This window comes from Cryptomeria japonica, chromosome 10, assembly GCF_030272615.1.
Source record: "Cryptomeria japonica chromosome 10, Sugi_1.0, whole genome shotgun sequence".
Taxonomy (NCBI): domain Eukaryota; kingdom Viridiplantae; phylum Streptophyta; class Pinopsida; order Cupressales; family Cupressaceae; genus Cryptomeria; species Cryptomeria japonica.
Window position 1 is genome coordinate 431,825,825 of NC_081414.1, and position 13,700 is coordinate 431,839,524.

The 13,700-nt window shown below is 39.5% G+C and overlaps 1 protein-coding gene across 11 annotated transcripts in view; it reads left to right on the forward strand.

The window, feature by feature from the left end:
- The window catches only part of LOC131067563 (uncharacterized), a 225,361-nt gene that overhangs the window by 70,223 nt on the left and 141,438 nt on the right, over positions 1 to 13,700 (forward strand). For all 11 annotated transcript variants that reach the window (XR_009111842.2, XR_009111843.2, XR_009359122.1 and 8 more), the window contains one exon: positions 1,861 to 1,975. Coding sequence is in view for 6 of the 11 variants with exons in the window: in XM_058002641.2 (XP_057858624.2) it covers positions 1,861 to 1,975 (115 nt within the window). In the remaining 5 variants the exon portion in view is untranslated. The remainder of the gene's footprint in view (positions 1 to 1,860; positions 1,976 to 13,700) is intronic.

Consider the following 13,700-nt stretch of genomic DNA (forward strand, 5'->3'; position numbering starts at 1 on the left):
GAGGAGTTGCCAGGTGATTGCACTTCTTCCAATCTTTGTTTCTTCTGCTGTGGTTCCTCTCTTTGGACTTCCTTGCTTTCTTCGATTGTGACACTCGGACAATGCTTTTCTCTTTTCCATGTTCTGCCCTTCCTTGTGGAACTACTCCTTCCTTAGCTTGAACTTCTGATGATCCCTCAGTAGCCTCATCTTGTGATTCCAAGTCTCCCATCAAGTCATACAATAGGCGGGCATTCTTTGCCTTCAACATACTAATGTGACACTCAACCCAAAGTCTTGTAAATTTTGTAACTGGCTGGCTTAGGATACCCAAATCAACTATCTCTAGCTCTGACCAATTAGGTGGTTGGATTGGCTTGTCTTTTTCCTTCTCAAAGTTCGGGTGAACATTGTCTATGTCTTCTTCTACCTGATCTGGCACTTGGATGATTTCACATATCCTTATCATCCTGAGGGGTAACTTGGAGAACATTCTCTTCTTGACTTCATAATTATCCTTGGCGTTAGCCCAATAATCTTCAAGTTGTATCAAATGCCCATGCTTCGCGTTGGCCACCATTCTTATCTTATCATATGGATCAAAATCTGACCTCGTAGTGTGGGCTGTGAGGTGGTAGAATTGTAGTTGCTCCGCTAACTTCTCTGCTGTTGCTAGCGATGGGCACAATTCATCATAATCTCCCATGATGATTAGGAACTCGAGTCCACCTTTCTTCTTCTTTTTTTGAATCATGTCATAGGCTGTCAGTTGTCTTGTTACCTCAAGCAATACCATCTTATCCATTGGGTATCTTGGGAGCTTGTAGGGATAGGAAGAGAATCCTTGGAGCGGGATGTAGGTGAATCTTGGAAACTGGATGAACCATGCTCCGTACTTCTTTATCAATTTCTTTGCTTCCTGCAACAGCCTCATTTGAATGCCTCCCTGTAAGGACTGGACAATGTGCATGGTGAAGGCGTCATTTGGTCTTTGGAAATAGGAGGTGCCCTACAGGTGCAACTGAGGATAGCACTCGTGCACTTTGAATTGTCTTGGACCACATCCCATGGGTCCTTTGCTCAATAATCCGCTGAATTTGGCCATCCTTGCCAGCATATAAACAATGTATGAGCTCATTTATTTGGACTGGGAATGCATCAAATTCTTTAGCTATTCATCCAGGTTTGGTTTACTTTTTAGTTACAAAGGAGCTTCCCCTTCCAAAATTAAAGTTTTGTTTATTATTACAGATTGTTCTGTTGTGCATTGTCTGTACAAATTAATTAAAGATTTGATGTTAAGCTAAAGTCCTCATTATTCATATGCAAAGGAAATTGTACGGTTTGAATTTTTGATATTAGCTTCATGTTTTAGGCTAGAAATTTTGAACTCTGGCACATGCATTATAAATGAAACATGTTTGGAAGTATCAGAATAGCATCTTCATCATTTGGGGTTCCACTGTAGTGTATCTTATTAGATAAACTTTACATCTGTGATGAATAAATTCAAGCTCCTCGATGATCATATTAGTGGAAGAAAAGTGCTACTGGAAGTAACTCTTGCGGTACACAATTGTACATCTACCCTACCACAATATTGGAAATGCATGCTGATTTATAATTTATATATTTGTAAAATTTGGGGAAATTAATGGAAGGTTATCAGTTTCTAGTGTAATTCTCTGGCTCTAAATTTTTTTCTATATTACCAGAATACCAGTTTTCAGACATGAGAATCTCTACACAATTTTTAATTGAGTTATGACTTATGAGTCTTAATGGGCACTCAACATCTATATTTGAATTAGTTTGTTTATAGAATCCTCTCTCAATGTTGTGTTTGGTTATGGCGCTGATTCATTTTCACTTGCACTTCAGACTGGGAAAATTGGGGAAAGCATAAAGAAACAGATTCCCGTTGCTGTTCTCTTCTCAGGTGGATTGGATTCAATGATTTTGGCTGCTTTGTTGCATCAGTGCCTTGATCACAATTGTAAGTTTTTTCCTTTTTTTGGTTCTAATAAGTGATATTTTTTCTGTTTTGATTGTAGGGTTCTGTTTGCCATTTTTTTTCTTGAATGTTAAAACTTAAAAGACTCATTTGTACCTAGATTCTATGCCCATCTTTTGTATAACCAGAGGTCGTTTGGTTTAATTGTTAAGATCTAAGTCACCGCGTCCGAGTTCGAGTTCGAATTTGCCAACAATAAAATTCAGATGAAATTCGGCAAGAGGAAAAAATTCGAAAAAAAAATTCGCCATTAAATTCGCTTTATAGAAATTTTATTTTTTAGAAAATATAAATAATATATCTAAAAAATGTCAAAACAAACAATATTAAATTTGTTTAATTTAATTTATATATTTTAATTTAAATTTATCAAATTTTAAATATAAATAATTAAAAGTTTGAATTAAATAATTTAAAATATTTATTTTTTAATACATTAATGTTAAATCTGACAACTTTTATAATAAATGTTAATATATTAGTTAACATTATTATTATTATTAATTGATAATGTATATTAGACAACTAATATTAATTAATAATGTATAGTAGATGTTTAATATTGGTTAAAACTTAAAATTATATCGGGCAACAATATTATACTAAAATACTTTCATTATAGGAGGTCAATCAAATCGGGCATTTTAGTTAGCATTATATCGTGTATTTTAGTTAACATTATATTGGACAACAACATTATATCGAGCAAGATTTTAAGTTTATATCCTTTGCCTCCGACGCGGCTTCAAACCCTACCGGCGGCCAGGCACACCGTTGACCTGTAGCTCTTCCACGGAACCCATACCTCTCAACAGCAACAAAGAACTAGTCATCTGCCGATGGCTTCAAACCTCTACCTGTTATCCAGCGAATTTTAAACGAATTTCTGCGAATTTCATACATTTTTAAAAAGTTCGCCGAATTTCGAACTTGAAGCCGAAAATTCAGCGAATGCGGTGACTTAGGTTAAGATGACCTTTTTTTTTGTCCTGGAGTCAATCTGGCTCACCATTATTATTACAGCTTTAAACTCAGCAATATGACACTTGGGAAACATGCATGTGGCTTATATAGTCTTCTAGTTAATAAATGGAGTTGAGAGAGGCTACATATTGCAAAGAATAGATAGCATACTAGGTTAACAAAGTCCAGATAGCGTACTAGGTTAACAAAGTCCAGATAGCCATCGCTTTTTCCCCTTGCAAGGTTAAATATAAAGCTGAGTTAAGGGAATAGATAGCGTACTAGGTTAACAAAGTCCAGATAGCCATCGCTTTTTCCCCTTGCAAGGTTAAATATAAAGCTGAGTCTTAATGTCCTTATGAAGTGCGATTTTCCACTCAGCTGGTTAACATGTTTTTTATCCCACATTCGCTGTGTGGCGAAATTAAAAGGCAATTGAATAAAAGCACACTTCCAGCAAGCATCATTATATTATTATGTGATTGATTGAACTCCAAGTGAGGTGTGGTTTTGTCTAAGACTCTAGTAACACCATGATTGGGAGACATTTTGAGCATCAAGGGAGGTGCCATTGCTGGCTGAAGACGCCATTATCAGACCTGAGACAACATTTCCAGCCACTGTTCAAGCTTGGAAACGTGTCATTTCCAGCCAAGCAAACACAGATTGCTTCAAACTTATCAAGTGCGCCATGAAAGAGATGATTTCCAGCCATTGAAACATGATTTTCAGAGACATTTTCAGACCCTTACACTCAGAAATCAGACCCGAGAAAGCGAAATATCATCCATTTTTTGAGTTTTGAAGGACATTTTCAGACTTACATATTGAAATCAGACCTATCCCAAGTCTGAAATCAGGTTTTTTGAGGGCAGAAATTTGCAAATTTAGATTGAGACCTTCACATTTTCCAGAATCGGTGTTACATAGTTCCAATTTTCTGATTGAAATCAGAACCTAAGTTAATTCTGGAAAATTAATTGTTCAACTTACCCATCGGGAATGAAGACAAAGTAAGGAACATTGAAGTGTCATGATGGAGTTCAAATTTCCGCTCCATCAAATGGTGATCAAATCAACACAAAATTTTCAAGGACAATGGGTCCCGATGAGGTTTGAATTTCCACTTGAGGGCAGAATTACAAGGGAAGAGCATAAGTCATGAGGAATGAGGAGTCCCTATGGAGATCGAATCTCCACTCAAAGGGTAAGGCATCAAAATGAAGCGAAATTTTCTAAGAGCAAGGAGTCCCTATGACCTTTGAATTTCCATAATGAGAAAATGATAATGAAGACAGTGATAAATTTCAAGGACTGAATTAGTCCCTACAAGGATAGATTTCCCACCAAGGTTGAAACAAAGTTTATCTCATAGGTGTTTTGTTCGATATTTGTTTGTTTTGCAGGTCCGCTACAAGGAAGGGAAGCATGATGATCAAGGGTTGAGGTGAAAGAGGATGCAACTTATAGGGATACCAAGGGCTCAATGCTTTGAAGCAACCAATGATGAAGGATCAGCTCCAAGATGACTCTACAAGCATATTGCAAGGAGAACATCACAAAGGCGAATCTGGAAGATCAACATTTCAAGGATTGGAAGATGATTGCTCGAGACAAGGATTTCCAAAAGCAAAGATGTGGACTAGATCAAACAAGAAGAAGACTTCACCTTAATGGTGAATAAATGAAGGAAAGCAAGTTAAAAACATAAGCATGAAGGATTTCACATCAAGGAATCTCAAAGTCAGACAATGTTTAGGAGGAAATAGTTGAAGACCAATTCCCTAACATGGGGATGAAATGCAAAGTATCACAAGGAATTCCAAGCATCATGAAGAATGATTTAAGGCAAATTGATCAAGTCTATAAGGCAAGCTAAGGCGGCGTTCCAGTCACCAATCATCCAATCAAAATGGTTCCAGGTCAGCATTCATTCAAGGGGAGAACAAGTGACATGTGGTACTGCATCAAATATTATTTATCTTACCTATCCTCGTCTCTCATTGGCCAATGTAATGGTGGTTGTAACAAACCCTAATTAGGGTTTTATCTTGTAATCTTGGCTATTGATCTTGAATCAATCTGGGCCATTGAATTGTAATGAGAAGTCTATATAAGGCTCAACTCTCTCATTTGTAAAGGTTAATAGTTAGCAGTGGAAGAGAAGAAGATAGTTAGTAGTTAGGTCATTAGAAGTTAGGGTAGATTAGGAGAAGAAGAAATTGTTGCTAAAACTTTGTAAATGAACATACCCTTTTCATTGAAGATATGGTGAAATGTGTTGTTTCAAAGGGTTGCATGGTCTCTACTTCTCATTTGCTTTAATGTTGATTAGATGAATGGAAGATTTAGTGGAGCTTAATGATGAAATTCACATATCCATACCCCTAGTAGTTTACTGATTGTAAACTTGCCTTGCGTGGTCAATTGGAATCCTTATTCAATCTTAACTTCAATTGCTATTCACACATTGATATGCATTTCCTTGATGGTGTCTATGTTGTTGGTGGTAATTTGAACATCAAATATTTACCTTAGAGGATTGCACTAGCTTTTTGGAGTTGTTCATTGATGTCGAAACAAAGTCTAGTAGAATCTCACCAAGTCACTCACTACTTCTTACATTCCTAGGATTAGATTAGACTCCCTAAACCCTTTCCTTTTGTTTTCTTTGTTAGATGAGTTAGTCCCAAGTTCTAGTAATGCTCAAGTATTCAACGTAAGTCCCTTTGTGTATCCGACATCATCACATCAAACCATTGAGCTTATCCACATGTCAAGACCTTACATTTTAGATTCTTGGAGTTGTCTCATTTGATCACGAAGCATAGCATTTGAGAGACTTTGTTCAAGAGAGGATAATATACCTTGGTATTTTATTATGTGTTTGAGGTGCATAAAAAGCACATTAACAGGTATTGGTAGTGTGGAGAAGATATTATCATCTTGTGGATACTCTCCTTAAAATCAAATGTAGACGATTTGCCGAGCTCTTTGAATTATCCTTTGATCATCTTTCCTGTCTACAATGCTTCATTGTTGCCTAATGAATTATAAGCTATCCTTGTTTGGGGGACATCACATATGTAATGTCCCTTTCTTAGTGATGATGCATTCAGTGGTCCATTAGCCTATTCCGGAGACCCGTAGGTTGGTGGAAAAGAGAATTAGGGTTTCCATCTTCTGTGGAGTTCTGGTCGAGCTTGTCAGGGTTAGTCAGGAGGGAATTCTTCAGTTTTGCTTGTGGTTTCCTTCTAGGTTTTCCATGGACTCCAGTGTGGCATACCATGCAATTGACTCTTTGGTGAAATGTGAACTTACTAGTTTTAGTTAGGGTTTGGCTGTCGGGGTGGTGCAGTCTTACTGAGCTTTCCAAACTCTTTCACTGGGTGCGAAGATCATGATTGTCGGAGCAGTATTTTATGACTTACTATTTTTAGTAAGTGGCAGTTCGGGCATTTCTATTTTTGGCAGTCTTGGATATGGTCCTGATCCGGCACAGTTCAATGGTCTTCATTGCTCAGCTTCATCCTTGATTTGTGATAATCAGTATTGGAGTTATAATTTATTTAATTAAATATTATTTCCTTATCCTAAGGTTTAATATTTAATTATTTTATTACTGATTTTTGATATTGGGAATTGTGCATAATATGATTTTTTCGTAAGTTTGACTAGGCGAATTATTTTGTGTTAAGGAGGGACGCCTAAGTGAATGAGGGGACTTTATTTTATTTGACAAAGTATACTTTCATGCCAAAAATCGTGGTCTTCTTCCTCGGTGTGTTTTTGACTTGGATATGGCGCCATTCTTGGGTCCACCATGGGGGAAATGAAATGCGAATTTGAGGGAGAATTTGGAGGCATTTGAATTTGAATTTCAGTCTTCGAAACCTATTTATACAAGTGCTTGGCCTCTCATTTGATCATCAAAAGAAAATATAATGTTATGCTGTCGGATTGATTCCAGGCTTCTTCGAGGGTGAAAACTTCCTAGACTTTTCAATTGCAGTTTCGAGTGTGAGACATCACTCCCAGCTGAGGCTCTATTGTGTGGATATCGTGGTGTTCTTGTGGTTTGCGTGTGAGGATTTGGGGAAGTTGGGTTGCTGCTGTGATTTTCAGTGTTGCTGGTTCCTGTGTGGCTGAAGCGAAGTTTCGTTCCTACCTCCCTGCCTGTACGACCTATCATTCTGGGTATTGGCTCGAACAACTTCTATGCTATAGGCGATGTTTTTTGTAAGTTTGCAGCCTTTAATTTGGAGTCTTTGTTTCTATAATGCAAATCGTACTTTTCAGCTTGGGCGTGGGTTTTTGGGAGTCCATTGGGATGCGTGCTTGGTATTTTGGGATGTTTAGAAGCTCTATTTCAGTTCGTTCTTAGTCGCTTGGTTCTTAGTGTCAGTTTGGGGTGATTTGAAGGTGTTTTGAGTGAGATATGAGCATTTTAGTGTGATTCAGTGCTGTTGGTTATGCATTTCCAGCTTGCTGTTATTTATATCAGATTTTAGGAAGTTGGTGTTGAGCCGGTTTGGTGATAATATCTTCTGTGATTCAGCATTCTCTTCTATTCTATCTTTCCTATATTTTGTAAGGTTGAATAGTAGTTCTATCAACCAATTTCTGAATTGTAAGCATACGCGTTGAACAAGTGGAAGAGGCAGGCTTGCCGCCTATTTTTTGGTATTTGTAACTCAGTCCTCCCATTGAATAAGTGGTCGAGTGATAAGTTTTATGTATTGTGCTCCCGCTGAAATATGTGGTAGAGTGATAGGTTTATGTAATGTCCTCTCGCTGAAATACGCGATAGAGTGATTGAGTTCTAGTTTCTTGTTGTTTCCCTTGTCTGGTTTACCACCAAGAAGTTTAGTTTCTTTCTTGCTGGATAAGCAGAGGGGGCTGGCTTGCTGGCCGTACATTGTAATTTCAGTTTGGTTTATGGTGCTAACGATCCTCGGAACATCGTATGCTCTCATCCTCCCAAATTGGGCTCTCGGTGAACAAAAATTGGAAGGGTTCCCTTTCAGTATTTTGGATTATTTCTCTAACCTTAATAGGTTATGGTGTTTGCCTTGTAATGCTTATTTCCAAAAAACAAAAAAAAATGTAAGGGAATATTACAGTGGTATCAGAGTTGGTTTTCTTGCCAGCCTGTGAATTTCAGAGTGGTCAGAGTTCTCCATGAGTGACAGAGATGTCCGTTACTACAACAGAGAACAAAGGAGACAACAGTTTTAGATTCCTTTAGTGTCGGAAGAAGATACGTTTTTAGAGGTATTGAGAAACAGAGGGAAGGAAGTGGATTCTGCAGATTCAGTAGATTGAAAGGCAGAGAAGGCTACAGAACCAAATGAGGCACCTGACAAAAAGGCTGAGAGACAATTTAATGCCATGATGGATATGATGTCTCAATTGTTGGCCAAACTTAACTGGAACATTGTTGGGACCCCTAACCAACCCAACAATGGACTGGAAGCTAGTACTTCTAATAATCCTGGAGGAAATGGAAACGGGAGTAACAATGGGAGCAACAATGGAGGTTCAGCTCCAAGACCTCTACAACCTGTCTTTCTATCTAGAGAAACACCACAAAATGAAGTTGAGATACCTACAACTGATGAGATAAGGAGCAACTATATGGAGTATGCTTCTCTCCCTACAGAGATCCGAGATATCCTCACCTTAGATCAGTACATGAATCAGAAAATGAAGAGAGGAAGAAGGAATGAGAATCGGTATTCCACTCCAAGAGATTACCATCAAGCTCTTGGGAAGGTTACTATAGCACACTTCGATGGAAGCAGTAAGAGCATGGCTAGAGCTTGGGTGCAGAAGTTGGACAATTACTTGTCCTTGAGACCTATGCTCGAAGAAGAGGCCATCAAGTTTGCTACCTTTCACCTAGATGGAGCTGCGCATGAATGGTGGTACCATGGGTTGGTCACCCTTGGTCATAACTTGATCCATACCTATGTTGAATTCACCAACAAATTGATAGAAAGATTTGATACCAAGGATCCAGAGGTTAAGTTTAGAGAGCTTGCACAACTCAAACAACAGGGTTCTTTGGACACTTTCATAACTAAGTTTCAAAGTCTTTCAGTTATGGTTAGTAGTACTCGGAGAAGAGGTTAGTGGTCCTATTTACTGAGGGACTTGACGAACCATTGAAAGGTTGGGTAAAAGCCTTTGACCCACCCACCTTGGCTGATGTAATCAAGAAGGCTAGAAGCATGGAGTTGGCTACCTCTAAGTCCAGATTTCAGTCAAAGCCTTTCTCATTCGTAAAGATAAGAAATTCTCTAATCAGCCTAAGAAGTTTCCTTCCTGGATGGATGATGAGCTTTGTCAAGAGCTTCGGAGGAAGAATTTGTGTTATTCATGCAAAGAACCTTGGGTTCCGGGTCATAGATGCCATGGGAAGAGTAATGCTCGGCAAATGGAAGCATATTCACTTTATGGATCAAATTCTGAAAATTCAGAACAACAGCTTGATTCAGAGGGAAGTGAGTATGAAGAGGCTCTAGAAGGGCCTCGTTGACGTGGCTAAAATCGCGGAAGTACGACTCTCTCCAATCAACGCATAATAGAATGCTAAGTATCCTATCCTCTCTTGAGATAAGGAAATCCCTAATGCTGTTTTAATTGATCAATGGGGACGACCTCAAGGTTTCGATTGTCTGGTCTTGACTGCAGGATAGCTCAACAGTTGATGTGTTTTTCTGGAAACACAAAGGGGACTTACGGTTAGACAAAATTGGTTTTGCACGGGTTCCCTAAGATCTTACAATTTGATTTCATCTGATTTACCTTTAACATGATGCTGCTTTAGCTTTGATTTGCGGGTTAAAAAAAAAGGGGAAAAAAAGAGATAAGGATAGAGGGTAATAAGAACAACCAGCTAAATTAACTAAGACAACATATTGAGACACATAGACGGAAATCTTAAAATAACCAGAAATTACTTTGCCAGCAAATGAGCACAACTAGGTAAAAACCGATGCAATCATCTAGGAACTTTAAATTTTCAAGATGCTGAATATAAATGCTGGATTTTCACATCCATTCATTCAAATTTAACAACCGAACTTAGCATAAAATTGGGCTCAGACTAACCATACAGAGGGAATAACAATCAGTTATTTCTTAATGGTATGAACCAAGATTTCTATCAAATACATATCTAAACAAGCTGTCTGAAAATTAAATACATTTGCAGAAATTTAAAAAGGGTGGAGAAGAGGACCATGCACTCACAGTAAAATAACACAGCTTTAACATCCATTAAAAATCTGTATAAATTTTGCGGGAGCTTTTGCAACAATCTTTAACTTCTTACTCAAAATAAAGGAGAAACCAACTCTTTTATATAGAGTTTCAAAATGTATGAATGGCCAAGATTAAACTTAAACAAGTGGGCCAGATTCATCCCTTAAAACAAGGCAGCCCATACCCATAAATGGAAAGCAAAATATCAACACCAACCATAAAGTAACTAATAACTACCAACTACCAAACATAGAGCTGCTCCAAAAAGTGCACTTGCACGGAGCTAAAAAATTTACAATGACTTTGGTAGTTGGAAAAAACTTTATAGTTGAAAAAGTGCATTTAGAATTTGAAAGAGACAGATATTCTCAAGAAAGCACTTTTTCCTTCCCTGCTGTAGACTCTTTCTCCAAAAATTCAGCTTCATCTTGGAAGTACTCCCTCCAGATGTCTTGATCTGTTGCACGTTCTACCCGAACGTAATCTTGAAATGTCATGCACAGTTGGAACAGTACCATGTTGGGGGGCATAGGAGGATGGCATTTTCTGTATTACATACCCTCTAGGTGGCGATCCACATGTTTCAACCCATCACTCTAGACCGACCGATGAGTTTCAAAACCCAATATGTCCGTACGCAGTTCATTGGCAAATTCCAGGTCCTCTATGGAGTACGTGACCTTATCGATTCTCAGTCTATCCTGCCACCTTGGTTGTACCTCATTATCTATCATACTACTCTTCCAACTAGGGACCATTGATCTGAGGATGCTTTCACCAAGATGCTTCATGTTTGACAAAAATTCCTCGCACTCATCCTGCTCTTTATTTATGGTATCTTTCATATCATTTTTCATGCTGGCAATCCAGTACCACTCTTTGAAAGTGCTGATGTCGTTGGGATCTAGGATAGTATGCAACGTGAGAATTTGAGTGTGGGTCCAGAAAAGAGCCCTCATGAGGGGGAGAACCACACCAACCACCTCATGGACCTTGAAACATTCCCTCTTTACTTCAAACATCTTGACGCGAATGGTCTCTTGGTCGTGGGTCATTTTCTACACATCTTTGATGATCCGCTCTCCCTTTTCTTTAATGTCCCGAATCCATTCCCTGACGGCCTTGGCGGTATCACACACTCCTTCAAATTCAGTTGTAGTCTTTTGTGCTAGTGCCAATGGGGAAACATGGGATTCATCGGCATGCTGCAGTGGTCTCAACAGGTGATCTATGTACCCCTCAGCTTGCTCAACACGAGCCTGGTACATATCTCTTTCAGTGGTCATTTCGTCGAGCTGTCTGAGCATATTCTGCACAGAATCCTTGAATTCTTCCCTCTCCTGCTCTTTGGTGGCTCGCCCTATTGGGATGGTCGTGACGTTGTAATCAACCAATGCAATCTGATCTGCTGGTTTGTCTGCAGGTGGGGTAGCAATATGAATCGTGCGGTTCCTTTGCTCGCCTTGGGTAATCAGAGTAAGTCTTCAGCTTTTTCTTGCCTTTGGATTTTATTTCTCCTATTCGAGAGAAGATATCGTCCAAGTTAATTGGTGGCTTGACAACTGCTTTCCAATGTGCACGAGCTATTAACCAGTCCCGAGGGATGGTCTATCCACATGTAATTGCCAGATTCTCACTCTGTTCTTTGGAGGCCTCAGCTGACTCGCTGTCTATCTTAACTGATTGGGCATAGGAGGAATGGGTGCAGTATCTAATCCTTTACTCACGGCTGAGTTCTCCCCCACCTCACTGAGCAATTGCTGGGTACCATCTAGTAATGACTACTCTTCAATTTTGCTGGGTTTTTGAGTCACATCCTCTTTCTGTTCTCCCTCAACTGTGGTGTCATCTTTTTTGCTGCTTTCCGGCTGCAACTCATGCCTACTCTCTTGCATGAGCTCATGTTTACCAATCCCTTGATCAGGTGCAATCTCTCCCTCCTCGACCTGATTTCCAGGTTCATCCAAGCCAATGATCCTCACCTCTGCCTCTTGCTCATTTTGTGTTTGAGGATTATTTGCCTTGAATGCAACAGGATCATTTTGTGAAGGTGGAGTGGGTATGTAATCAAGTTCAACCACATCATCCTCTGAACTAGGGTCCTTGGATGAGGAAGTAACGTCTGGCCTCCTGATTGGGATCTTTTCTCTTCTTGTTCTTTTTGACGTTCGAGTCCCCCTATTGGCCCTTGCTTTCTTTCTCTTCTTTTCAGGTTTCTCAACCTCTTCCTTTGGTGTGCTTGAGGTTCCCTCATCCTTTGAAGACTGGGAATCGAGACTACCCATCAAATTGTATGTGAATTGGGTTCCTTCATGGGTCAGTCTCTCAATTTGTTGGGATAACTAGTTATCTGTGTACCTTCTTGGACCTTCCATGGCTGTTTCAAAATCTGTGATTGGGTCCTGAGTCCAATCAATGGCTGGCGGGAGGTCCTTGACTGCCTCAAATTCTCGGACTTGTAAGCAATTTCCATAGTCCGTCACTTGATCTGGGACTTGGCGATACTCATAAAGCCGCATTTGCTGAACACACTCAACCTAGAATATTCTCGCTGACGGACCTCAAAGTCATCAGAACAATTGCTCCAATAGTCCTCTATCGATGCCTTGGCTCTGTAATGCTTGCCGTAGGCCTTTTTTCCCAATCCCTCATGGTCAAAGCATTTCTTGGGGAAATGCTCCTGTAAGCAATAGGATGCCAATTCAGCAAATGACTCTTCAGCTTGCACCAAATTTTTGAAGTGCGCATCAAGATTACCCAAATCATGGGGAAGGTGAACCCTGATTGCATTTTGTCTTTGAGTATGCTGCTTGCTGGGTGTGCCTACCTTGATACCTCCATGAGGACTACTCTGTCTGATGGATAGCGCGGAAGCTGAAATGGTGTTCCCTCAAAGCCTGCTATTTTGATGTAGGTGACCCTGGGGAACTGGATGAACCATGCACTGTACTTCCGGATCAGGGTGGTAACCTGTTTTGACAACCTTATATGCAATCCTCCTTGCATTAATCTAACCAGGCGCATTGTAAAAGCGTCATTAACACGCTCGTACTGACCAATTGCATATGCGATGTTATTCTTTTCTCTTTGGGCAATGTCATAGTAATACAACTAAGGGTAGTAGTCGTATACCTTCACTTGATTCGGCCCGTTCCCAATCTCACCTTTCTTAATTAATCCCGTCAGTGGCTGGTGTCGAGCAAACATGTAGACCAAGTAGGAAGTCATGGCAAAGTATTTTTTTTCTTCAAGTTCAACCAACTGTGTATGAATATTGTCGCTGATGATCTGAGCCCAGTCGAACTTAGACATCCCAGCGAAGAGTTGCTCAGTGAAGTAGAACATCCATTCCTAGAAGAGATTGGATTGAGGAAGTCCCATGACCTGGCTGAGTAAGGTAACCATATCACCATACTCATTGTGAAAATTGCTTCTAGGGGTCTTTTTACTGATTCTAGTGCTTGGTGGTCTTCTG